At 42.0% G+C, this 24,328-nt stretch overlaps 1 protein-coding gene across 2 annotated transcripts in view; it reads right to left on the reverse strand.

The window, feature by feature from the left end:
• Positions 1 to 23,979, reverse strand: part of LOC131076511 (uncharacterized) — a 169,675-nt gene extending 145,696 nt beyond the window's left edge. Inside the window, exon 1 of one of the 2 annotated variants that reach the window (XM_058013741.2) lies at positions 23,676 to 23,979. In XM_058013741.2, the coding sequence (XP_057869724.2) occupies positions 23,676 to 23,807 (132 nt within the window). In that variant the 5' untranslated portion in view covers positions 23,808 to 23,979. The remainder of the gene's footprint in view (positions 1 to 23,675) is intronic. The other variant, XM_058013740.2, reaches the window with a different exon arrangement.
• Between the last annotated feature and the right edge of the window lie 349 nt (positions 23,980 to 24,328).

Genomic DNA, 24,328 nt, shown 5'->3' on the forward strand with positions numbered 1-24,328 from the left:
ATCTTTTATTGGACCACTTAGATACTTGTGCAGGTGTCGAGGATGTTCAATCCAGCAAGAAGCGATGGCGGTAGGTGGTGGCATCTAAGAGTGAGCCGAAGACAATTGAGGATAGCAACGGAGAAGAGGAGTCGAAGGATATTTCTTCCAAGAGTAGTCGGGAAGTGATACCTTTCGTCTCGTGGGTCGAGGGGAGGTGAGTAGTGGTCCTGTTGGGGGTGCGTTGGACAGTACAGAGGCTACAATTGGCGTTGCACCATCTGGTGGTGTTACACCTTCAGGTGGCACTTTAGGCATCACACCATCTGCTACACCCTTGAGTGGTACTAGTACACCAAGCGTTGCACCATCCAGTGGTATCACGCCCTCGGGTGGACTTGTCGCCCGTGTTGTTTTTTGCCCATCCTTGTTGCGGGCTGATGGTGGAGTGACTCCACTGCCTACTTCACAGATGACTATTGAAGGAATACCTGTACCAAGATTCGAGCAGTTGCGGACACCACCCACCCAGACACCACCGAGCAAGGTGCCCCCCATTCAGACACCTCCTAGCACGGAGCCTCGGCCCCCTTCTCCTATAGTACCTACAGCCGAGGTAGTAGCGCCAGCAGTTGAGGAGATGCTTACAGAGCCACTAGTCACTCAGGAGATGCTCACGCAACAGGCAGTAGAGACCCCCTGACGCAACCACCGATGCGTGGTTGGATCGCTACTAGGTGACCCCCATGGCACCCATCGGACCTCCACCTTCTTCTCCACAGCTACGGCTGGAGCTAGAGATTGTGGATCTGGACGAGGAGAGTTCACACCAAAAGGAGTTGAGGATGGACCCCCTACTAGATATGGCGATACTGGGAGAGGAGTCTAGGGCTATTGGGCCCAATCAGCAGGTAGCATTTGCGACCAAGGGCGAGTTGACAACTGTAGAGCAGTTCCTAGCAGATGTGGAGGCAGGTACACGAAGGATGGTGGCCTCGGCTCAGGAATTGTCTTTGGGAAAGACAGATGAGGCAGTAGAACGTCTAATCGCCTTTGCTACAAGAGGGTGCGGTGAAGAATTTGCCACGTGTTTTGACTCCAAGGGTTGGCCTGTGGATGAAACGCCTGCCATGTTGGAGGCATCGAGGTACCTCGAGCCAGTTGGGGAGAGCAGGACACATGCACTATTCTAGAGGGTCGAGCAGGCCTTTTGGGACGGATATTATGAGCTCTGAAGGGCCCAGCATTCAGCGGTAGGGGCTGAGGCTGAGCGAGTGGCAGCTATTACTGCTCGAGAGTTAGCTGCTCGGCTCCAAGCCATAGAGGAGGAATTAGACCAGCGGCAATCTCGGGAGATCGTCGTGGAGGAGTAGTTGGACCAGACAAAGGACTAGTTAGCCCAGGAGAAGGCTAAGCGAGCAGCCTTAGAGACTCGCCTTGCTTCGGTTTTGGAGGATATGGATAACAAGCATAAGGAGGTGACGAAGGCGGTATTCATGGTCAAGACCGCATGGGAACGGCAGCTGTTAGCTGAGAGGGACCACCAGTTGAGGGAGCAGTTGGCTGCATCGACCCCACCTGCACCTTCTTCATCAGGGACACTCTCTCGGCCCCTAGCTCCTTGATTTCTTTTGTATAGTTGCTCCCCATTGTGTTGTGTGTCGTCCAGAGACGACTCTCTTTTTTTGGGGGGATGATGTTGTCGGGAAAATTAGTATTTGTTAAGTAAGTGTTTAGGGGTCGGTGGTTGGTCGACGATTGCCGACGATTGGCACCCACAGCTGGTCGACACCCATATATATATGTCTGTGTACCTATCCTCGGGATAGGATTTTATGTTATGTTATGATGCTGGAATGTTATTCTGAGGATACATTGTAATGTTGAGATTAATGAATATATACTCGTGAGTTCTCTACATTTTGTGCATATGCGTACTATTTTGTTTTACTTGCATTCTCTCGTGTTCTGAACACGTACCCTACGGGGCAAAACAGAGGTCGCAGGTGTGCTAAAAGTATTCAGAATTGAAGGAAAAAATTAGAATTGGTCAATTATTTACGAGAGCAGATTGCAGAGATTCCTTATTGCAGATTTGTGACAGATTGAAGACCCCATATGGCTGTCGCGCCTTCCTAGAGTCATGTCGTACTCATACAAGGCCACCTGTACCTCTTTCTAGTGCCTGTGTGACAGTTTGTGCTATGAATTTGGGCAAATTATCGAAGCAATTTCAGGCTGTTGCAGCATTCTTCTTCTAGCTGCCCCCTGCCCAACAACTTTGTCATCAATTTGAAGGGACGTTGGAGTCTGATTTGCCTAGCTTTGTGAAACGTGGGGTTTAGTGCATTTAAATCAATATTTTCAGAATTCATCATCCAACCTGCAGCTGTTTTGGTATGTGACAAAAATAAATTAATCCTTTCAGATCTAAGGTTTGAAAATTCTATAGTTTTCAATTTCCAAGTATTTTTCCATTACCTGCATTATTTTCCAAAAAAACATCAAAAAACAAAAAAAATCAGAAATTAAAAACACAAAAGAGAGACAAAAAACAGAAACTTAAATATCCACAAGGGGTTGGATATTTCAGTGGTATCAAAGCAAAGTTTTCCTGCCAGCCTATGAACAGATTTTGATGAGTGATAAAGAGTATCAGACTTACACTAGGGAAGAATATCACATCTAGTGGCAACCACCACAAGTTCCAAAAGGTGAAACGGCTTCAGGGATTCTTGGTCTACATAGAAGTTCATCTAGTGACGGTGATAATATCACAAGGTAGATGGCAAGAAGGGACAAAGGGTGTGTTGGGTCTCTTAGTCTGAATACCAAAGCAGAGGAAATTTGATGATATGATGGACATGATGTCACAGCTATTGTCCAAGTTTAATGATAACATGGCTCCACAGCATACAAGAAATATAGGTGAGTTGAGTGAGTCCCATAGGGTCAATGATCAGCATGCTACGGAGAAGAGGACCACTTTTGGCTCGATGCCCAAACCCCTACAAGTGACTTTCACTCGTAGGGAGGTTCCGCAATTTCAGGTGCATGAACTGTCAATCTCAATGGTTGATGAGATTAGATCGCACTATACAAAGTATATGACCTTACCACCAAAGATTAGAGATGTGTTGACTTTGGCGCAGTTTATGGGTCAAAAGAGGCAGAGATCAAGTGCAGTTGGCAGGACAAAGTACAAGGTGACTCAGGGACAGAGAAACTTCCAACAAGTAGTAAGTAAGATAATGTTGGAACACTTTGATGGTAGTGATAGATGTATAACACATGCCTAGGTACAAAAACTTGAAATTACCTCTGTAATGTCCCCTACTAGGAGGTTGCCAATTTCCCATAATCAACACCCATTACTTAATATTATCATGCCTTAAATTAATTTATTAAAATAGATAACCATATTTATTCATAGTACAATTGATAGTGGCTATATTCAAACCCCAATTCTTATATCCTTTCTAATCTTCAACCCTGGATGGAGATTTACCTATCTAGGGCGCGATGACACCACCTCCATATTGTTAAAGTTAGTAACTTCAGCAGATATCATGCCTGACGAGCTCTTCATGTGCTTTCAATTTGCCTCTTAAATAGTTGTTATGAGTTTCGATTTCATCTTCCTCTAGCTGTCACCGACTCTAGCTGGACAAACGTTTCCTTTCCTCTGTTGAAGTTCTCCAGCTCATGGTCTTTGTCGGTGATGATTGGCTTTCCACTTTCCATATTCTCCTTCACGTGGGTCTTGGTGTGTGATATATATTCTTTTGCCAAGGGTTATCTAGAGTATGATTGGCATTTTGTCTTGATGATCTCTTGATTAAAACTTCGTGAGTTGGATGTTGTGACTGTCACTATAATCTTCAGGGAAGATTATCTATCTTTAGTTGTGTTCTTTGAGGTGTATTGATTCCTTCTATTGTCATTTTCACATTATTTTGTAAGCAGTTATTCTTTCTAACAATCATCTTTTATTTATAGCACCGTTGATCATATAAAACTGACTGTCTTCTAAGTGTGACAGATTTGTACTTATTTTGAACTTCAATAAAATCTATGTTGGTATGGTTGGGTTTTTCACTCTCAGGTGGAGGGTTTTCCCAAGATAATTTGCTATGTTCTTGTTATAAGCTTTCTTAAGTTCTTTTATCTGTGTCTATAGATATCTGATTTCAGTTTTCAACATGGTATCAGAGCGGGTATAAAAATAAGATCCTAAATCAGATTGCTTAGTTTCAAAATTTTCTTTACTTGGAGTTGTAGTCTGTTTTGTTTTTATTTTTTCCTCATGGTGAATGGACTCAAAGTTGAAGACGGACTGGATGGTGCAGCCAATTGCACTTCATGGAAGTTCAGGATTCTTATTGTGCTAGAAGAGAATGATCTTCTTAACTATGTGAAGTCTGTTGTAGATGAACCTTCAAATGACACAGAGAAAGCTCAATTGAGAAAGAATAATCTTATGGCTAAGAAAATTCTAATTGATTTTGTTAAGGATCATCTGTTGCCGGGAATAATCATTATGTTATGTTGTTATATTATGTTTATGTTGTCGTCGGTAATAATGAGTTATGGCGGTCAGTTAGTTAGCCGACGGGTAGGTAGTTGGAGTCGCGACGGTTGTGTCGCACCCCTTCGGGTATTATATATTTTGTACCTTTTCTTCGAAGTGGGATCATGTTAGTCGTGTCAGATGTAATGTTATAAGCACTTGATGTACATGGACTGTTGAATTAATATAGAAACTGGTTATTTAATGTATTTCCATTATGTTCTGTAAATTTACTTTCTGCATTTAACCGTTTACCCGAGAGGGCAAACATTTGGCGCCGCTGCCTAGACGTACTCGGGAACAGAAGACACGGATGGCGCACAAACACAATGGGCCCACCCGTTGGTGAAATAAACCCAGAGGCCGACGACGCCCGAACAGAACTTTACACAGGAGAAGACACAGCAACGCGAGAATTTTCAATTTTGCTCCAGGTAGCCATTCAGACCTACGTCTGACGAGAGGCAGCGGAGGCAGAAATCCCACCAAGTGTCGTGTGGACAGCGCTGGAGGTTAGCCCGGCAGTAAACCGGTTGATGAACCACCTCCCCCGGTTGCTTGCACAGGCATCGCTGGCACAACAAGCCCACCTGGAGGAGATTGCCCAGGAAGAGCGACGACAACAAATCCTAAAACGCTACGAAGAGAACAGCCGACGGCAAACGGAACGAGATGGCGCCAGGCCAGGAGGAAATTGAACCTTGTAATAATCCCGACACACTGCTGATATAAATTGTGGCCGAAAGACAAAATAAAAATAAAAATAATAAAAGGCTTTTTGTGCACATGGCGTGTGTTTGCTGTGTATGGAAGTGACTTATGCCCAATAGACTAAATAAGGACAAAAATAAAAAGATACAGAGTGACGAATGGGAAGTGGCACAAACCGCGTTGAATCTCAGACAGCAGATAGAACGAAGGCGTAGGCTAAGGCAGCTTGCCGAGGGACGACCGACCGAGGGGTTGCCCGAAGGGAACCCAGGAGGTGTCACGGAGGTTGCGGAGGCAGAGATAGACGGAGAGAACTACACTGTCTACACTGTTGTAGGGCTGCCAGAAGGAGTCACGGAGGGTGCCGAAGGAGAACTCTACAGTTCGCCAGAATACCACCATAGGGTAAGAAGCCGCGAAGAGTTGGTGGAACAAACAAGGCGAAGTCTAAACCTGATCGACGCTACCAGAGACTTGCTAAAGAATTTGTCCATTTCAGAGGACAACCAGAGGGAGACAACGGAAGGTGACGGTACGACCGAAGGTGCCGAGGGAGCACAAGGGTACCATATGGGAGGCAATTTGTTTGGTTCGGTGTCAGCAACTTTTTCCGGAGGACCCACGAGTGGAGGTTCAGTTGCAGGAGGCGGAGGATCGCCAGGTACAAGCACACAAGGAATTAGAGGAGCGAGACCCAGCGGTGGGATGGCGAGTAAACAAAAATTGCCAAAGTTCACAAGGGAGGGCAAGGAAGACCCCTTACGGCACTGTCGTACATGTGAAACCATCTGGTCCGCCAACGGAGTAACAGACCAGGATGACTGGGTACAGCAGTTCCCAGCCACGTTACGAGGAGTTGCCATAGATTGGTACTCCAATGTGGACAAGCAAAAAGTGGCCACGTGGGCCAATCTACAGAAGGAATTCACGGGGGAGTTTCGGTTGCTCCGTGATGACAATGAAATTGTAACGGAGATATACAATACCAAACAAGGTACCAGGGAGACAGTACGGGCATACAGTCGGAGGCTGAAAGAACTCTTGGGTAAAATGGAAAGCCAACCCGCAAATGGATTGAAGAAACGATGGTTCGTTGAAGGGTTGAAATCCTCCCTACGGAAGAAGATGAAAATTGTACCCCCGACGTCATATGACGACGCTTATAATAGGGCGATGGACCTGGAGAGCGAACACAAAACATCAAAGAAGAAGAAAAGTAATAAATCCTCATCCGAGGATGATGACTCTTCACAGGAAAGCAGCAGCGATGACGAGGCTGGCAAACGGGTGCAAGCGCTCCAGAAAGACATGGAGCGAATGAGAAAAGAATTCAAAATAATGAGAAGCACTGGTCGGAACGAAGGGGACATATGGTGCACTGAGTGCAAAGAGGAAGGGCACACAAAGGGTACTTGCCAAAAGAAGGCATTCTGCGAGATTTGCCAAGTGATGGGACACTCCACCAAGGAGTGCCCATACAACATGAAAACCCGAAGTACGCAAATGAACCAGGTGCTGTTCACGGAGCAGGCCACAACATCCGCGCCAGCGGGTACCGGCCAACATACTAACACAACGGCATCATCTGGAGGATACCGGGACAACAGACGCGGCGGCGGAAGGAATAGCAACAATAACAATAACGGAAGCCGTATCCAGTATGACGCCAAGGGCCGGCCAATTATCCAATGTAGGGCCTGCAATCAGTGGGGGCACTTCGCCCGTGATTGCACGAAGGAAGCCACCCCTCAGCACCTCTGCCGTTGGTGTGGGCCAGGCGACCATGAGGACGCAAATTGCCCGCAGGCAGGGGTTAATCTCCTCAACATTGAGAAGGCTGAGAAGACTGGTGAGAAAGAAGTACTGGCGATCACCCGCGCCCAGACGAAAAAAGCCACTTATCCCGACCCCCGTACGGAGAAGGAGAGATTATGGGAGGCAAAGGCCAATATTGAACATGAGATGACGACCGAACGACGGGACAACGAGGTGGCGAGTACATCATCCCGTACGGAAGCGGAAAATAACATCATTGGGCAAATCTTGCAGATGGAGGTGCCGATAAAGGTAAAAGACCTTCTAGACTCTATGCCACAATTAAGGACTGCCATCCTCACCAATGTGCAAAGCACCGCATTATCAAGTACACCACAGGTAGGGGTTCCCGCCACTGCATCGTCGAGTGCACCACAGGTAGGGGTTCCCGCCACCGCATCGTCGAGTGCACCACAGGTAGGGGTTCCCGCCACTGCTTCGAAGAGTACACCACAGGTGGAGGTTTCCGTCAGCCCTTCGACTGACCCGATGTTACTAGCCGTGAGCAGTGGTAGACACCCAGCTATGGTAGAAATGGGTATCCGTGGGACCATTCTGAAGGACACCATTGTGGACGGAGGATCTGGGGTGAATGTACTACCAGAAGAAACATGGAAGCGGCTGGGGAAGCCCACCCTATGGCCACCCACATTCAACCTGGTGGGAGCAGACCAACACGGCATTAAGCCACTCGGCCTGTTGATGGCCCAGCAAGTGACAATTGGTACGCAACCATTCTTGTTAGATTTCGTGGTTATTCCCTCGAAGAAGAAAGGCTATGACGCCATCCTGGGGAGAGCGTGGTTGATCAACGCGAGGGTAAACCACAACTGGAAGAAAAATACACTTTCCATGGAGAAGGGAGGGCGGAAATATACCATTGACCTACACACCCAAGATGTCGGCGAAGAGCTCGCCTCTTCCGACTCGGACTCAGAGGACTCTAATAAAGGGGAAGGGGGTCCCGATGAAAGCAAGGGCAAGAACGCGATGGAGCCGAACAGTGAAGGGGTGCTCGAATTGGAGGGATGTTCGGAAGATGAGGTATGCTCACTTAACGGGCTCTTCCACTGGCAAATGGAGGATTACGAAATGTTCCAAAGCTACAGGCTTGAAGTAGAGGAACCAGAGCAACCAACAGAGGTGTACCTGCCGGAATACAAAGAATATTGGAAGGGAGACGCCCCAAACCCTGGCGACGTAGATAATCTGAAGAGTGTTGGCAACAATTGGAACCCTGTGTGGAAGACCGCAGTCTTCAAAATCTTTATTATTCTTCTTCTCCTTATGTACGGGAAGGAGACCGTGGTCCCTGTAGAATTTGTGGTTCCAGGTCTTCGGATGGCCATGGAAAATAAACTTGCCACCAATAGGTTCGAATTGAAACCCTACCACGAGAAGCGCGTAGGGGACCCGAGAGGCCGGAAGGACACCCGGGAGTCCGGAGGGGGACCCTCGAGGATGGAAGGGGACCCGAGAGGCCGGGCAGGCGACTCGCCAGGCACAGGACCAAAACGGGAGACTCTCGGGCGAGGCAAACCGAGAAGGATGAAGGGCGATCCCAGAGACAGGGGACCCGAGCCGAAGACTCACTAGACAACTAAATTAGGAAATCGAAAAAAAAAAAAAAAGAGTACCATATGGCCGTACGGATCCGTACGGCAGTTGACCGTACGGCTGAAAAAGTTATATAAAATAAAATAAAAAATAAAAAAAAGAGAAAAGAAAACAAAAGCGCCACGATGGGACCACCGGCGGTGGCGACACCGACGATGACCACCGTACGGTGGACCACCGACGGTGGTGACCACACTGACGGTGGACCACCGCCGATGGTGACCACCATGCGGTGGTAACCATCGTCGTGCGGAAAGGCCAAAAACGCACGCAAAGATTAAGACGCACAACCACGCAGCCGATCCGTCGTCAGTGGTCCGTCATATGGTGGAGGGGTGTTGACGACACGGGAAGGTGGTCGCACGATTGGAGGTGCCAGTGCTGTTGTTGACCATACAGGGAGATTGTATGGCCGGGGTGCCATTGGGGACATTACAATGAAAAAAAAAAAAAAAAAACGACGACGACCAGATTTAAAATGATTCGCTGGAGTTTGAAGCCAGGACATTGGAAATTCAAAGTGGAAAAGAAGGGTTTTTGGCATCTTAAAATATCACAGAAATGTTGTGCGCCATCGACTTTCGTATGGTTCTGAGGGGGTTGTAAATTGGTGTTGGCGGCGGGGGCGCTGCCCCTCGACCCCGCCCTGTACTGCGACCCCGCGAGGGGTGCTGCCCTCGACCCCGCTAGGGCGCTGCCCCAGACCCCACGAGGGGCGCTGCCCCTCGACCCCACTAGGGGCGTTGCCCCCAGACCCCCAGTTTATTTTTTGAGCTACAATACACTTTTTCGAGTTGGGCGAAGGGCATCTGAGAAGTCATGGTAAGTATGGGTTGTTCCGTACGGTGAGAAAGAAGCCTGACACTAAGCATTGGCGGGAAGCCATAAGCCGTAGAGGGAGACGGATTCGGAGGTTGCGAACAAACAGAGTTTGAGGGAAGGCATTGCAGGTCCGCGCAGTTGTATGACACCAGGGAGTTATTCAGTTCAGTTTTTTGCCTTTGGGGAGTGTGATGGAGGATTTGAGGTGTCTCCTAGCATTTGTGCCAACGGATTGTGGCCACCTCCAGGCATGACTGGTACGCTTTGAGGAACTCGGAGTATGTCTCGGCTGGACGTGAGGTTGCCTTGGTGGATGCACAGAGGGCTTGGGAGGAGCTGACCACCAAGTTGGAGGCAATAGTCGCATGAGACTTAGTTCAGCGTACCCAGGAGTTGGATGCCGGGAGAGCAGCACAGGTGGCTATCGAGGACAAATTGGCTAGGGAGATAGTATCAATTGAGTAGCAGTTGGTGGAAGCTGAGACTGAAAAACGTGTTTTGCAGACAAGTTTGGGTTAAGCACAGGAGGACTGTGATGGCAAAGGAAGCAATATTGGTGAAATCCGCACTTGAGCATCGGATGGTAGCAGAAAAGGGTTTTCAGGCGAGGACGCAGCAAGTGTATAAGATCTGGGCCCGACTGGCGTCAGTAGTTCCTGCCATTCATCTCTATTTTGTATTAAGTCGTCGGAGTCGACTTCTTTTCTTGGAGGGGATGATGTTGCCGGGAATAATCATTATGTTATGTTGTTATATTATGTTTATATTGTCGTCGGTAATAATGAGTTACGGCGGTCAGTTAGTTAGCCGACGGGTAGGTAGTTGGAGTCTATACGGTTGTGTCGCACCCCTTCGGATATTATATATTTTGTACCTTTTCTTCGAAATGGGATCATGTTAGTCGTGTCAGATGTAATGTTATAAGCACTTGATGTACATGGACTGTTGAATTAATATAGAAACTGGTTATTTAATGTATTTCCATTATGTTCTGTGCATTTACTTTCTGCATTTAACCGTTTACCCGAGAGGGCAAACATCATCTAGTACCTGTTATATCCAAGTTGAATTCAGCCAAGGAGATGTTCGAGTGTCTTCAAAGTTTGTATGAATTCAACAATACGAGTAGAGCTCTAGCATTGAGACGTCAACTCCTTCATATCAAAATGGCTAGAGGTGAATCTATTGTTTCTTCCTTTATGAAGATTACTGAATTAAAAGATCAACTTAATGCTATTGGTGATTCTATTGAGGATAAAGATCTTGTTATGCTGGCCATGAATGGTCTTCCTCATTCTTGGGAATCTTTCATTCAAGGTATTAGTGGAAGAAATGAATTACCTAAGTTTGATCGATTGAGGGTTGATTGCATTCAAGAGGAATGCAGATTGGAGGCAAGGGAAATTGGACGCAAATCTCATCATGAAGAAGATCATGTTCTTGCTGCTCATACGTCTAAAAGAAGAGGAAGGAAAGGAAACTTCAAAAGGAACAGAGATAGAAATTCTAATTCAACTCTTGAATCTAAGAAAAGAAAGGATCTCTCTAGGGTTCAATGCTTCAAATGTGACAAATTTGGTCACTTTGCTAGAGAATGTCCTACGAGACCCAAGTCTCAAGCTACTACAACTAATGTTGAAAATGTTTCTCCTCATAGAGAGTCTAGTGAAAATTCAGAAGGATTCTTATTTATTTATGCTCTCTCCAGTAACATTCCTACTGACAGTGATACATGGCTTATTGATCGTGGAGTCTCCTGCCATATCACTGGTTATAGTGAACACCTCTCCAACTTAAAGGAAAAAGATTCACATCTTCAAGTTATCATTGGTGATGATGCATGCTATTCTGTGAAGGGTGCTGGTTCTACTTCTTTTCAGTTGGATTCTGGTATTCCTCTTCTTCTGAATGATATTCTCTTTGTTCCTGGTATTAACAGGAATCTGATTTCTATTTCAGCATTAGAAGACAAGGGTTATCATGTTGCCTTTGTTGATGGAAAAGTTCTTGCTTAGAAGAAGAACACCAACATTCAATATGCTCGTGAGATTGGTGTTCGTTATGATAATCTTTACAAGCTTTCAGCTTGTCCTATTCAAGTTTTAGCTCATGATTCTACAAGCTCAAGTGAGTTGTGGCATAAAAAATTTGGTCATCTAAATTTCAGAACTTTATCTTCAATGGAGAAGGTAGTTGTTGGTCTTCCAAAGCTGAATCAAAACCATGAAGGTGTTTGCAAGGGATGTGCTCTAGGTAAGAATGTTAAGAGTACTTTTCATAGTAGTGAAAATAGAGCAAAGGATATTCTAGAATTAATTCACTTTGATTTGTGTGGCCCCATGTCAACTGCTTCCCTCAGTGGTTTTTGGTATTATGTTACCTTCATTGATGACTTTTCTCGTAAGTGTTGGATTTATTTTCTTAAGTCTAAAGAATCTGATGAAGTGTTGTCCAGATTTAAAGAGTTTAAAGCTCTTGTTGAAAATTTCTCTAACAAGAAGATTATGATTCTAAGATCTAATAATGGGGGAGACTATGTTTCTGGTTTGTTTCATAACTTTTGTGTTGAAGCTGGGATTAAGAGGGAGTTTTGTGTCCCTTGTAATCCTCAACAAAATGGTGTAGCTGAAAGAAAGAACAGGACAATTGTTAAGGCAGCGAAAGCTATGATTCATGGTCAAAGTCTTCAAATATTTTTATGGGCAGAAGCTTATAGGACAGCAGTATACATTAAGAACCGTACTCCTCATCAAATTCTAGACAACATAACTCCAGAAGAAGTTTTTTCAGGTATTAAACCTGACATTAGTCACCTCAGGATTTTTGGATGTCCTGTCTATTTTCATGTTCCAAAAGAGAAAAGAACTAAGTTAGAGCCTTCAAGAAAGAAAGGCATTTTTGTTGGTTATACTGAATCTTCAAAAGCAAATAGAATTTACATTCCTGGTCAAAGCAAATTAAATCAGCAGGGATGTGTCTTTTGATGAAGATGTAGTTTGCAAGAAATCCAAAGAGTCTTACATAGAATCTGACAGAGAAGACTTTGAGCCTCCTCAAGATATAGATATGGCTGATCCGGATTCACCTTCTGAGATTCGGAGGGAGAATACAAATTTAGAAGACTCTGCTGATCCTGTTGATCCTATTGATCCAATTGATTCTATAGATAATCCTACAGGTCCCAGTAATATTTCTACTAATAAGAAAAGACCTTTGTGAGCTCAAAACACTATGGAAGAGGCTGAAAAATATGCAGCCCCTCGTGGCACATTCAGAGAGAGTAAAAGGCCTCATAAGTTTGCAGGATATGTAGCCTTGATGAGTCATTTTTTAGCATCCGAGCCTTCTAATTTTGAAGAAACCTCCAATCATCAAGTGTGGAAGGATGCCATGATGGAGGAGTATCAATCTATTATCAAAAATGATGTATGGGGATATTGTTCGTAGGCCCAAAGGTAAATCTGTTGTTTCCTCTAAGTGACTGTTTAAAATTAAACATGCAGCTGATGGGAGTATAGAAAAATATAAAGCTAAATTTGTAGCTAGAGGTTTTTCACAAAAGGTATAGACTATGAAGAGACTTTTGCACCTGTAGCACGTTATTCTTCTATCAGAACTATTATTGCTATTGCAGTTGTTAAGGGTGGAAATTGCATCAGATGGATGTAAAGACAACATTCTTGAAAGCTGTAATTGAAGAAGAAGTTTTTATTGAGCAGCCAGATGGTTTTGTAATTCATAAAAAAGAATCAGATGTATGAAGATTGAAAAAGGCCTTGCATGGCCTTAAGCAAGCTCCTCGTGCTTGCTATGAAAGAATTGATCAATATTTGTTGAGCTTGGGTTTTCTCAAAAATGATGCAGATCCAAATATTTATTTCAAGGTAATTGATGATAATGCCTTAATTTTAGTTCTATATGTTGATGATTTATTTCTTACTGGAGAGGATGATCTCATTGCTAGATGTAAGAAAGAGTTAACTTCTGAATTCAAAATGAAAAATCTTGGTTTGATGCATTATTATCTTGGTTTGGAAGTGTGGCAAAGACCAAATGAAATCATTTTGAGTCAAGGAAAATATGTCATTGATATTTTGAAAACATTTGGTATGTTAGATTGCAAGTCTATGGCAACTCCCATGGAAGCAAATCTGAAAAATTACATGAGTTTGCAGCTAGTTCAAATTTAGTCGATCCTACTATGTATAGGCAATTAATTGGATCTTTGATGTATTTAGTCAATACAAGGCCTGACATATGTTATGCAGTTAACACTCTTAGTCAATTTATGAGTAAGCCTAGACAGATTCATTTTGTTGCAGATAAACATATATTGAGATATGTACGCGATACTGTGTGATATGGTCTGAAATATACTTATTGTGGGGGTCTGAAATTGCAAGGTTTTTTTTATTCAAACTAGGCAGGATGTGTACCTAACAAGAAGAGCACTTTTGGTTGTTGTTTTAGCTTAGGTTCAGCTATGATTTCCTGGTGCAGCAGGAAGCAATCGTGTGTGGCCCAAAGTACAGCAGAAGTTGAATATGTTGTAGCCGCTACAGCAGCTAGAGAAGCAATGCGGCTTCGTAAATTGCTTGCAGGATTGTTTGGACAGTTTTTGGAACCTATTGTGATTCATTGTGATAACCAAAGTTGTGTGAAGCTTTCGGTTAATCCCATTTTTCATGATAGAACCAAACATGTGGAAATAAAATTTCATTACTTGAGAGATATGGTTCAAAGGAAAGCAATGGAACTCAAATACATTTGCACAGAAGAGAAAACAGCAGACATTCTTACCAAGTCACTTCCTAGAGTGAAATTTTGTTATTTTCGAGATAACCTTGGTGTTGTAGACAATGTTGCTCTTGCTGAGAGAGAATCTCAGCTTCAACGAATTTTTATTTATAAATGTTGTTAATGAGTTCTTCACTATGAGAGAGAAAATTGAGGTGAAATCCCTTGTAATGCATTTTTCTCTGTGATGGAGAAATTTGAGGTGAAAGCCCTTGAGGCTCTTTCCACTTATGGGGGTAGCCATGGTGGATGTCATGTTAAGAGATTCCATGACAACATCACGTTGAGTGACTCCATGATGAGAGCTGTGTTATTTCACCTATGGGAGTAGCCATGGTGAACATCATGTTGAGAGATTCCATGATGCCTATCACGTTGAGAAAATCTGTGATTAAACTTTGTTGTTTGTCATGTTGAGAGACTCCATGACTTGATTATCTGTTAATTATATCCTCTTTGTTAAGAGGGAGTGTTAAAGTTAGTAACTTCAGCAGATATCATGCCTGTCGAGCTCTTCATGTGCTTTCAGTTTGCCTCTTAAATAGTTGTTATGAGTTTCGATTTCATCTTCCTCTAGCTGTCACCGACTCTAGCTGGACAAAAGTTTCCTTTCCTCCGTTGAAGTTCTCCAGCTCATGGTCTTTGTCGGTGATGATTGGCTTTCCACTTTCCATATTCTCCTTCACGCGGGTCTTGGTGTGTGCTATATATTCTTTTGCCGAGGGTTATCTAGAGTATGATTGACATTCCGTCTTGATGATCTCTTGATTAAAACTTCATGAGTTGGATGTTGTGACTGTCTCTATAATCTTCAGGGAAGATTATCTATATTCAGCTATGTTCTTTGAGGTGTACTGATTCCTTCTATTGTCATTTTCACATTATTTTGTAAGCTGTTATTATTTCTGACAGTCATCTTTTATTTATAGCACTGTTGATCATTATAAAAATGACTGTCTTCTAAGTGTGACAGATTTGTACTTATTTTGAACTTCAATAAAATCTATTTTGGTGTGGCTGGGTTTTTCACCCTCAAGTGGAGGGTTTTCCCAGGATAATTTGCTATGTTCTTGTTCTTATAAGCTTTCTTAAGTTCTTTTATCTGTGTCTATAGCTGTCTGATTTCAGTTTTGAACACATATTGGGCCTAGGTTTCAAGAACATCCATCAAGACCACCCTTGGGGCTCACCTAATTTGGGATGGATTTACTCTGCCTTCACCTAACAACACCACGCCTCTCCTTATGGGGGAGCAATAGAAATGATTAAGTAATTGGTCTATGGATATGCTAGTATCTTTTGTATTATGAATATATGCATATATCGATATCATTAGCATAATATAAACATCAATCATATTGTAATCAATATTCCTTGTGCATGCATATAATTGATTGTATTAACTACTTAAACAACAATATATATAATTATAAAAACAGATTGATGTTATAAGATATTAGCTTCATACCAATCTGCTATCACAGAATTGTAATGCCTGGTCTTCTCCTCAATGAGTATTGACCCTTTTATATCCTTTCTCAATCTGATTCTCTGATCAGTCTGCTGCTGATAATATTTTGATCCTGATTTCCTCTTTATATAGTCTCCATGTCTTTTGTTCCTTTTTTCCTTTGATGGTCTTGTCTGATGCAGATTATTAATAGTAAATTGGCTCTATTTCACTCCCTTATTGGGTTCATATTAGAAATGCTTTGAGCATATCAAAATATTCATTTCTTCCTTGTTCCATCCCTTTCCTCAAGTGGGAGACTTTCCTATTATATCTCTCGAGGGACACGTAGGGTTATGACTCTTACCAAGGGTCTCTTGTTTCTGAAAGGAGGCATCTCTTCACTAAACAATTGTTGTTAAACTAATGAAATCGCTGCTCCTCATTAATTATAAATAACACGTACGTACCTGGACTTATTAATTGCTGCGCATGCATTGGTGCTTACTTAGAAAACCTGTTGCCCTTCCCATCTCTGTTCTAATGAAGATAATTGATGCCTATCCTAGCCAATTAGAATTGCAATTTGATCCTTTAGTCCAAATCACAGAATATGATGAGGACGAACTTCTGAGTATTGGCACCCTTGTATTTACTTAAGGATGGTGTCATGGAGGGGACACGACAACCTCTTCTTGAGACCTATGCCTAAGGAAGAGCCGATCAAATTTGCTACTCTACACCTTGATGGTTTAGCCCATGAGTGGTGATACCACGGATCAGTCACGCTTGGGCACAACTTGATCACTACTTATGATGAGTTCACCAATAAACTCATCAAACAGTTTGATAGGAAGGATCAAGAGATGTACTTTAGGGAGCTTGCATAGCTTAAACAGCAAGGTTCTTTGGAGTCATACATTTCAAAGTTTCAGAGACTATCCGTGATGGTTCCTAGTATCACGAAGAGGAGACTTGTGATCTTATTCAATGAGAGACTATTGGAGCCCTTACGTGATGTGTTTTATAGGATGAGGAAGGCGCCAGTGTCTATGGAGGAAGCTCATGCAATGAAGGTGAATGCACTTTGACAGGTGGAGTCTGCTAGGAGTGAGTTGTCCACTCAGATGGTCATATCTCAAGAGCAGCTTGCCTAGCAGACTCAGCTCACCACTTTAGAGCAAAAGCGTTGCCTGGCCTTGGAGTCTACCTTGGCCAAAAGGGGAGCTCAGTTGATTGAGCGTGAGAGGAGACTAGCAAAGAGGGATGCCAAGGTGTTAGCACTGGAGGAGCAACAAAGGGTCATCGCTCAGGAGTTAGAGAAGACCAAAAATGACCAGTTGGAGATTGTTTACATGGTGAAGGGATCTCGGGAAAATGAGTTGGTGGCAATATGTGACTTGAAGATCCACATGGAGCAGGTGCAGCAGCTTTGTCAACAGCTCTCCACTTCTAGGGCCACATCCATTCCAATGTCCTCTACTTGTCCAGGAGCGTCCTCTCACCCTCCTCAATAGTTCTTTCTTGTAAATGGCCTCATTTTTTGTTTATGCCGTCTAGAAGACGACTTCTTTTTTGAGAGGGCTGATGTAGTCAATAGTTATGCCATATTGTTAATAAATAAATGTTTTGGATGGGTAGTTGGCGATTGGTAATCTTAACCAACTGCCACGTAGTATTTATGTACTCATTTGTGTCTCAGGAACAGGATATGATTTTGTACACATTGCATAAAGTAATAATCGATACATCTTTTTGAACTCTTGTATTGGCATTGTTATGTTTAGTTACTTTATATTTTGCAAATGATATCAATGTTTACTCTACATAATGATTAGTAAGTTTCCTACAGAAGTAAACAATTCGTCACTATGTCAAGCTTCTTTGTGAATATTAAACAATCAAACTCATAACATTAAACCTTCTCTCGAACAATTGTATTAAGGTACAACTATCACACAAACAATTAGGATTCTATAAACATATTCTTAACATCATAAGGTCTTTATTTTGTATTACCATTCACCCTAGATAGCTATTCTATGTATGGTCTATCATCAACAAAAGAGAAACTCTTTGATTGGTCACTTTTGTAAGGTCATAGATGTGTGTCATGCTTCTAAACCTCATCTTAATATGTAAAGAGATATCCATATAATTGTGCAGATGTTAGGTCAGCCAAATATGTCCTTTGCAAATACAAGCAATGCCAAAGGGGGAACCAATTTTCAGATTGATGCCTTCTTGTCCTTCCTCTCTAAGGATGAGAGAAACCTTATTCAAAATTATGAACCTTGCCAACTCTTAATTATGTTGTTGAGAGTCATTAACAAAAACATATCCTAGTTCAAAAATGGCAACTTGAGATAATATCATAGTAGCACAGCAGAAATGAATTGAGTGATGGAAAGCACAAGATAGAAGTTGCAAAGACCAAACCATTACCAATTGAAGATCATCTCGAGCACTCCCTTGTTGGTCATTCCAATTTAAATTGCTTGAGGACAAGCAATCTTGGGAAGGGCGGACTATTATGTCCCTAACTCAGATTGCAGCCTCTATAAATAGCAATGATAGTTTGCAAGGTAAAGGACCAACCTAGTCTCATACTCCCGCCAAAGCACAGCCCATTGAAATAGATTGCAGCCTTTACAAATACAAATCGCAAGTGTAGGCTAGGTAATTAATAAAGGGGCCGACCAGGTTTAATAAATAGCCAAAGGAGGCCGACTAAGGTTGGGAAACTAACAAGAGGTCGACCATAATAAAAGAAAAAATAATTAAATATGCTAAGGTCACCCCAATATGGCCAGCACTCTATTTGGACATAAATATGATTGTCTGGTAATTAACAACAGTGGTTGAAGGAGCAGCAGTTATGTGGAGGAGACACCTCCTTTGTAGAAAAGGTATCCATGGCAAAGGGTGTGACCTTTCACCCCCTCTTGAAGACTACATAAAACTAACCTCTTTTGGGAAGAAAGGCATGGAACAGCAAGACAAATATGAGATCTGAAATCAGGAAATAACAAAATAAAAAGGCAGAAATCTGATTTATCATCATCAACCTGAAATTAGGAAGATCATCAATCTATAAAATGAATTGGTATAAGTTCTGATCTGATATAAAAGATAGTTTTGTTCTGAAAAATAAGAAAGAGATAGAAATAAGTAACCTGATCTGACTAAGAGCGGAATACTGAGATCGAAGGTGATCAGATCTGGATATAAGCAATCTACATTCACAATACAGCAGTCTTTGATCTAACAAGTGTTGCGGTATGCAATGTGATGATATTATTTAACATATAGTCTCTTATGTATTTTTTATATAATTAGTGATGAGAATTGCCAATTGTTGTCTCAATTTTTTAACTTTCAAAAATAGACAACCCCTACAAATTTTTACTCAAAATTCGTAGTTTTCTTCTCTAAGGCACGTTTTACGAGGTTTAAAACTCATATTTGTAGATGTCAAATCATCAATGGGTGTGTTTGTCATTGTTGTCCAGGTTTTGGTTGGTTTTTGCTTTCATTTTCCTAGCTTTTTATGCAATTTTGGGTTTTGAGTCAGTCACTGCAAGTAGGAACTTTTTGCTGTCACTGCACGTAGGAACTTTTTGCTCAAATTGCAAGTTAACTTTACTTGCAGTCGAGTCTCAAAAACCCGATTACAAGTTGTGTTGCACTATTACTTGCAAATCGGGTCCAAAGACCCGAAATGCAAGTTCGAACCTATAACACTTACAATCGGATCTTTAGGACCCGACTGCAACTGAAGTCCCTTTGGCTATGTGTTTTGGTCAAAGTCAAGTCGGCTTTTAAGTCCAGCATTGCAAGTACGTAGGTACTTGTCTTTCATTTGCAAGTTGTGATCACTTGCAATCAGGTTGCAAGCCTTTCTATTGCCATCATATTATACTTGCAATCGGGTCTTGGAAACCCAATTGCAAGCATGTAACCCGGTTTCCTTCATTGCAAGTATTCCTTCCAAGTTCGTTGCTTGCATTATTTGATTGCAAGTTTGTGCCTACCTTCCAAACCTTTCATACTTGCAATCGGGTTTCAAAACCCCGATTGCAAGTTGGTTCCTTTTGTGCAAGCATGTTCTTCAGATTCGCTGCCTTCATATTTCCCTTCCACTTGCAATTGGGGTTTCAAGACCCAATTGCAAGCCCAAATTGCATAAGCATTTTGAAGTGTATCCACTTACAATTGGGACTTCAAGACCCGATTGCAAGCTTACACTCACCTTGCAGTCGATTTTCATTTCATACTTGCAGTCGGGTCCTAAGAGACCCGATTGCAAGGGGTTTTAATGCATGTAAGGACAGCAAGCAAAAGTCAGTGCTGTCATATGTTGATGGCAGTGTAAAATGAAAAGAGTCGCTGTCATATGTACAGAGAGGATCAAAATATCATGAACCATAAAGCAAAGAACAGCAGCTAAGTCAAGTCCTATCTAAAATCAAGGATGACAATTCTAGTCTTACCATTGGGAATATTTTCTTTCCTTTACTAAATGTGGAGGTCAATGCCATTGTAAGAGAGAACTTGACAAATGAAGGAGTAACGTGGCAGAGGAATGCATTGTTACAATGCATTATAGCAGCGCTATGTGGTAAAAAGCAGTGACTTTCACTGTCACAGTGACCAACAAAGAATATTAATTATCTTCAAATTTAGTGGTTGATCTTCATGAAGTCACTATTATTACCATTCATGGTCAAATGATGCAAGTTGATGTTCTTGGACAAATACCTTCACGGATCTTGAATACTTCAAGTGCCAACATCTTGTGGCAGCATGAAGACCTCTTAGAACAGAGGATGACGTAAATAGAGTCATGTCTTGGACACTTAGATTAGTTTCAATTATGCAATTGTAATTTCCCGTTGACAAATTACATGTAATATCAAAACTTGTAATTACAAGTGGTCACATTACTTGTATTCTTGTAACTTGTAATAACATGTAAACAAATTACAAGTCAAAAGTCAGTAGGACTGTAATTTGGAATAAGTCATAGTTAGTTGTGGAAAAAGTCTTAATTAGTTGGACTTCTCCCACTTTTTGCTCTCAACCCCTCTCCTATATATTGGAGGGTGCTCTATGTAATTTTTATCTTTTTGACAAGCAAGAAAACTCTGCGAAAATTTACAGCAATTAAGACTTTGTGTTTTATACTTGTAAATTAGATTCTCAAGAAATATAAAGAAGACATTTGAGTTTCAAACTTTGTGTTGAAGCATTGTTCATATATCCATTGTGTTCTTATATCACAGTGATATACTTTTCTGCATATACTTGAGATTTTAGCAAGGTTGTTGGAAAGAGCTCTGATCTAATTTCTTGTAGACTTTGTGCTGCAAATATTGAGGATTAAGTTAGCGTAGTTAAGTGTTCATAATAGAGAGAGGCTACAAGACTTTGTGCTTGTAGTTGTTCCTTTTTATAGTAATCTAGAGGTGCACCATATCAACAAACTTTGAGCTATTGTAAGTTGTACATTATTATCATACTAATCATTCTGGAAAGTAGATAGGCCAGTAGACAAGTGAAGACTTTGAGCTTTGCTTCTATATTCATGTTTCGAGGAAGTGACAGAAGACTTTGTGCTTTCATGGAAACTTTACTTCCTTTCATATAAACATCTTTGTTGTTCAGGAAATTTCCTAGATTTTTGTATTTGTTACTCTAGTTGCAATTTCATATAATCAGTGTTTACATGTTATAGTTAATTTGTAATAGTAGGAAAGGGGGAGCCTTCCCTTACAATTAGGAGAGTTTTTGACTCACACGCTGTGGCTAAAACCATAATTTTGCACGTCTTCCCAGGTGTACAAAATTTTCAACCAACACCAATCAATCTAGATTCTTTGATTATATATTTAATCTATTTATTCTTCTACCAACAATCATGTAGAGGTTAGCAAGGAAAAACGATTGGGAGGGAAGAGACGAGTTCCCCATCTAAGTAGGCCACCCCATGTTGGATGGACAAGAGTTTCTACCACTTGTGGGCCAAGGGGTGTTATATCACGCCCTTGGGCTTAATTGTGACAAATGTTTTGGGCACCCTATCGTGCTTTCCTCTCCAATCCCTACAATGGTTGGTTGTTGGAAGTGAAACTAAAGAATAGAAACAATCATGCATGGGTTAGTAAGGAGACACGATTGGTAGAGCAGGGATAGGTTCCCCATCTAAGTAGGCCACCCCATGTTGGATGGACAAGAGTTCCCGCCACTTGTGGGCCAAGGGTGTTATATCACACCCTTGGGCTTAGTTGCGGCGAATTTTCTGGGCACCCTATCGTGCTCACTACTCTCTTCTCCAACCCCAACTATGGTCGATTAGTGGAAATGAAGCTATAGATTAGATCCAATATGTGATGTTATTTAACTTAATTGCTTATTTACTTTTAAAGTTCAATAGTTATTATATATTTTAATTATAGAATACTATTTGTAAACAAATTATGTTGTGGAATTATTACTTTGGGTTAAAATCTGGTATACCCTAATTTGGGGACAATACAAGGGAGCTACACAAGAGCATATTATTATCTATTGCACGTTACAAAACATAGGGTTAAGATCTGTTCCAATATAAAGGAAGACAAGAGGGTAGAAGTTCATAGATTTCATATGGAGATGGAAGCAAGGTATAAGAGTATGTGGAATTGTTACTTAGGGTAAAAATCAGGGATACCCAGCTGCCACTTGTAGCTCAGTTGGCTGGGACTTGGGGTCTGCTCCCTCGAGATCACAGGTTTGACTCAGCTTTGTAGTGGAAAAGGCGGGGGGTCAGTTTCCTTACGGAATATTGTGCCAGTGCCTACTCCGCTAACCCGAGGTATAGGACTAGACTTTACAGCTACCCTTTCTTCGTAGTGGAAAAGGCAGGGGATCAGTTTCCTTACAGAATATTGTGCCAGTGCCTGCTCCGCTGACTCGGGGTATAGGACTAGACTTTACCACTCCACTTTTTGGTCTCGAGTTCAACTCCGAGGCCCGGATTCGCCCGATGTACCTGGCTTGCGAGCAGCTTGGTACATCCCTAGTGGACTAGTCTTGCCTCAGCTCACCCCTTCCGGAACCCCAACTTGGCAATATGTAAGTCCAAGGCAAGGCTGGTTGTGCGCTGGGCTGGGTCGCAGGGATGCCACTAGAGTAAAAAAAAAGAATGTTCAAGGTATACCCCAATTTGGGGACATTACAAGGGAGCTACACAATAGTATATTATTATCTATCTATTGGGCCTTATAAAAAAAAGGGTCGATATAAAGGAAGACATGAGGGTAGAAGTTCATAGATTGCATATGGAGATGGAAGAAAGGTATAAGAGTATCCAATCATATGTCGTGCCTTCTATGGTTGGTAATGGTAGCGGTGATGTTTTTACAAAAGGAAAGAGAAAGACTATTACTACTGAGAAGGCGGGGGCAGTTACAAGTATGTTCAATATTCGAGCTCCAGATGTGGCGGAGTCTTCCATTGTCAAAAATTTTCTATACCCATACGATCCCATTCCATGTAACACATTCTCGAAAAAAAATGTTATAAGAAGCTACAGACTGACTAGACTGTGCAAAGAAATTGAAGGGTCACTTTGCATTTCTCATAGCACAGACTGGAAAGGGCGCTCATCCTGAGTCTCCATCTTTCTCTCGCCTCATTTAGCATTCATTTCATTAGGATAGGAAGTGCAGCCTCGTGGAAGTCATTAAAATCGGAAGATTTTCCACTTCATTGAAAAATAGAGAAAGGGCCATTTTGAATAATATTACCAGAATTGCAGCGGAAACTCTTCCTTTCTTATCCTCTCTTAAATGAGCTTAACATAACTGTTGACGCACGGGAGAGAAGTTTTGGATACAAAAGCAGAGGTGGGTAGCTAAGCAGATGAATTACCTGTTGCTCTTGCGGCTGCATACATAAAATCCTGAACTGTCTGATAGAAATAGTTGGGTGTTTATGAGAGAAACTGTAATTGCGCCTCGGCCTCCATGTCCAGGACGCATTGCCCTCCACCGCCAATGCCATCACTTCATTTCTATACACAAGCTACCAAACTGCTATGGATAAGCACCTTGTGAAAGAAATTTTCAGATGACTCGCCCATTATTCATGCGTATAATGTTGCCTAACGTTTTTCAAAATTAGTTCTTGAGAGCGGTCAGGCAACGATGAGTCCTTAAAAGCGATTTTCCTAAATTATTTTTGCTGTGTAAACCGGATCAAATTTAAAGGAAGGAAGTAAAGTAAATTGGTTTGTTAGTGATTGTTTATTTAAATTCCTTAAATTTAAAAAAAATAATCTGCAATATAGGGGAAAGGACCCAGTAGTTGAGCATGTTCCAATTGTTGTGAGGGTTGTTGATACCTTTTGTTCCAAAATTTGAACAAATAAAACCTATTGTTTGAAACAAAAAATATCAATTTTTGTTAGGAAATGTACCAACAGTTGTTAGGAAATGTACCAATAGTTGTTAAGAAATGTACTAATATTGTAAAAAGTAACCAATCAGGTGATGCCACATCGGCTGCACAACTATTGGGGTCTC

The sequence above is a fragment of the Cryptomeria japonica genome, chromosome 3 (assembly GCF_030272615.1).
Source record: "Cryptomeria japonica chromosome 3, Sugi_1.0, whole genome shotgun sequence".
In the NCBI taxonomy this organism is placed as follows: Eukaryota; Viridiplantae; Streptophyta; class Pinopsida; order Cupressales; family Cupressaceae; genus Cryptomeria; species Cryptomeria japonica.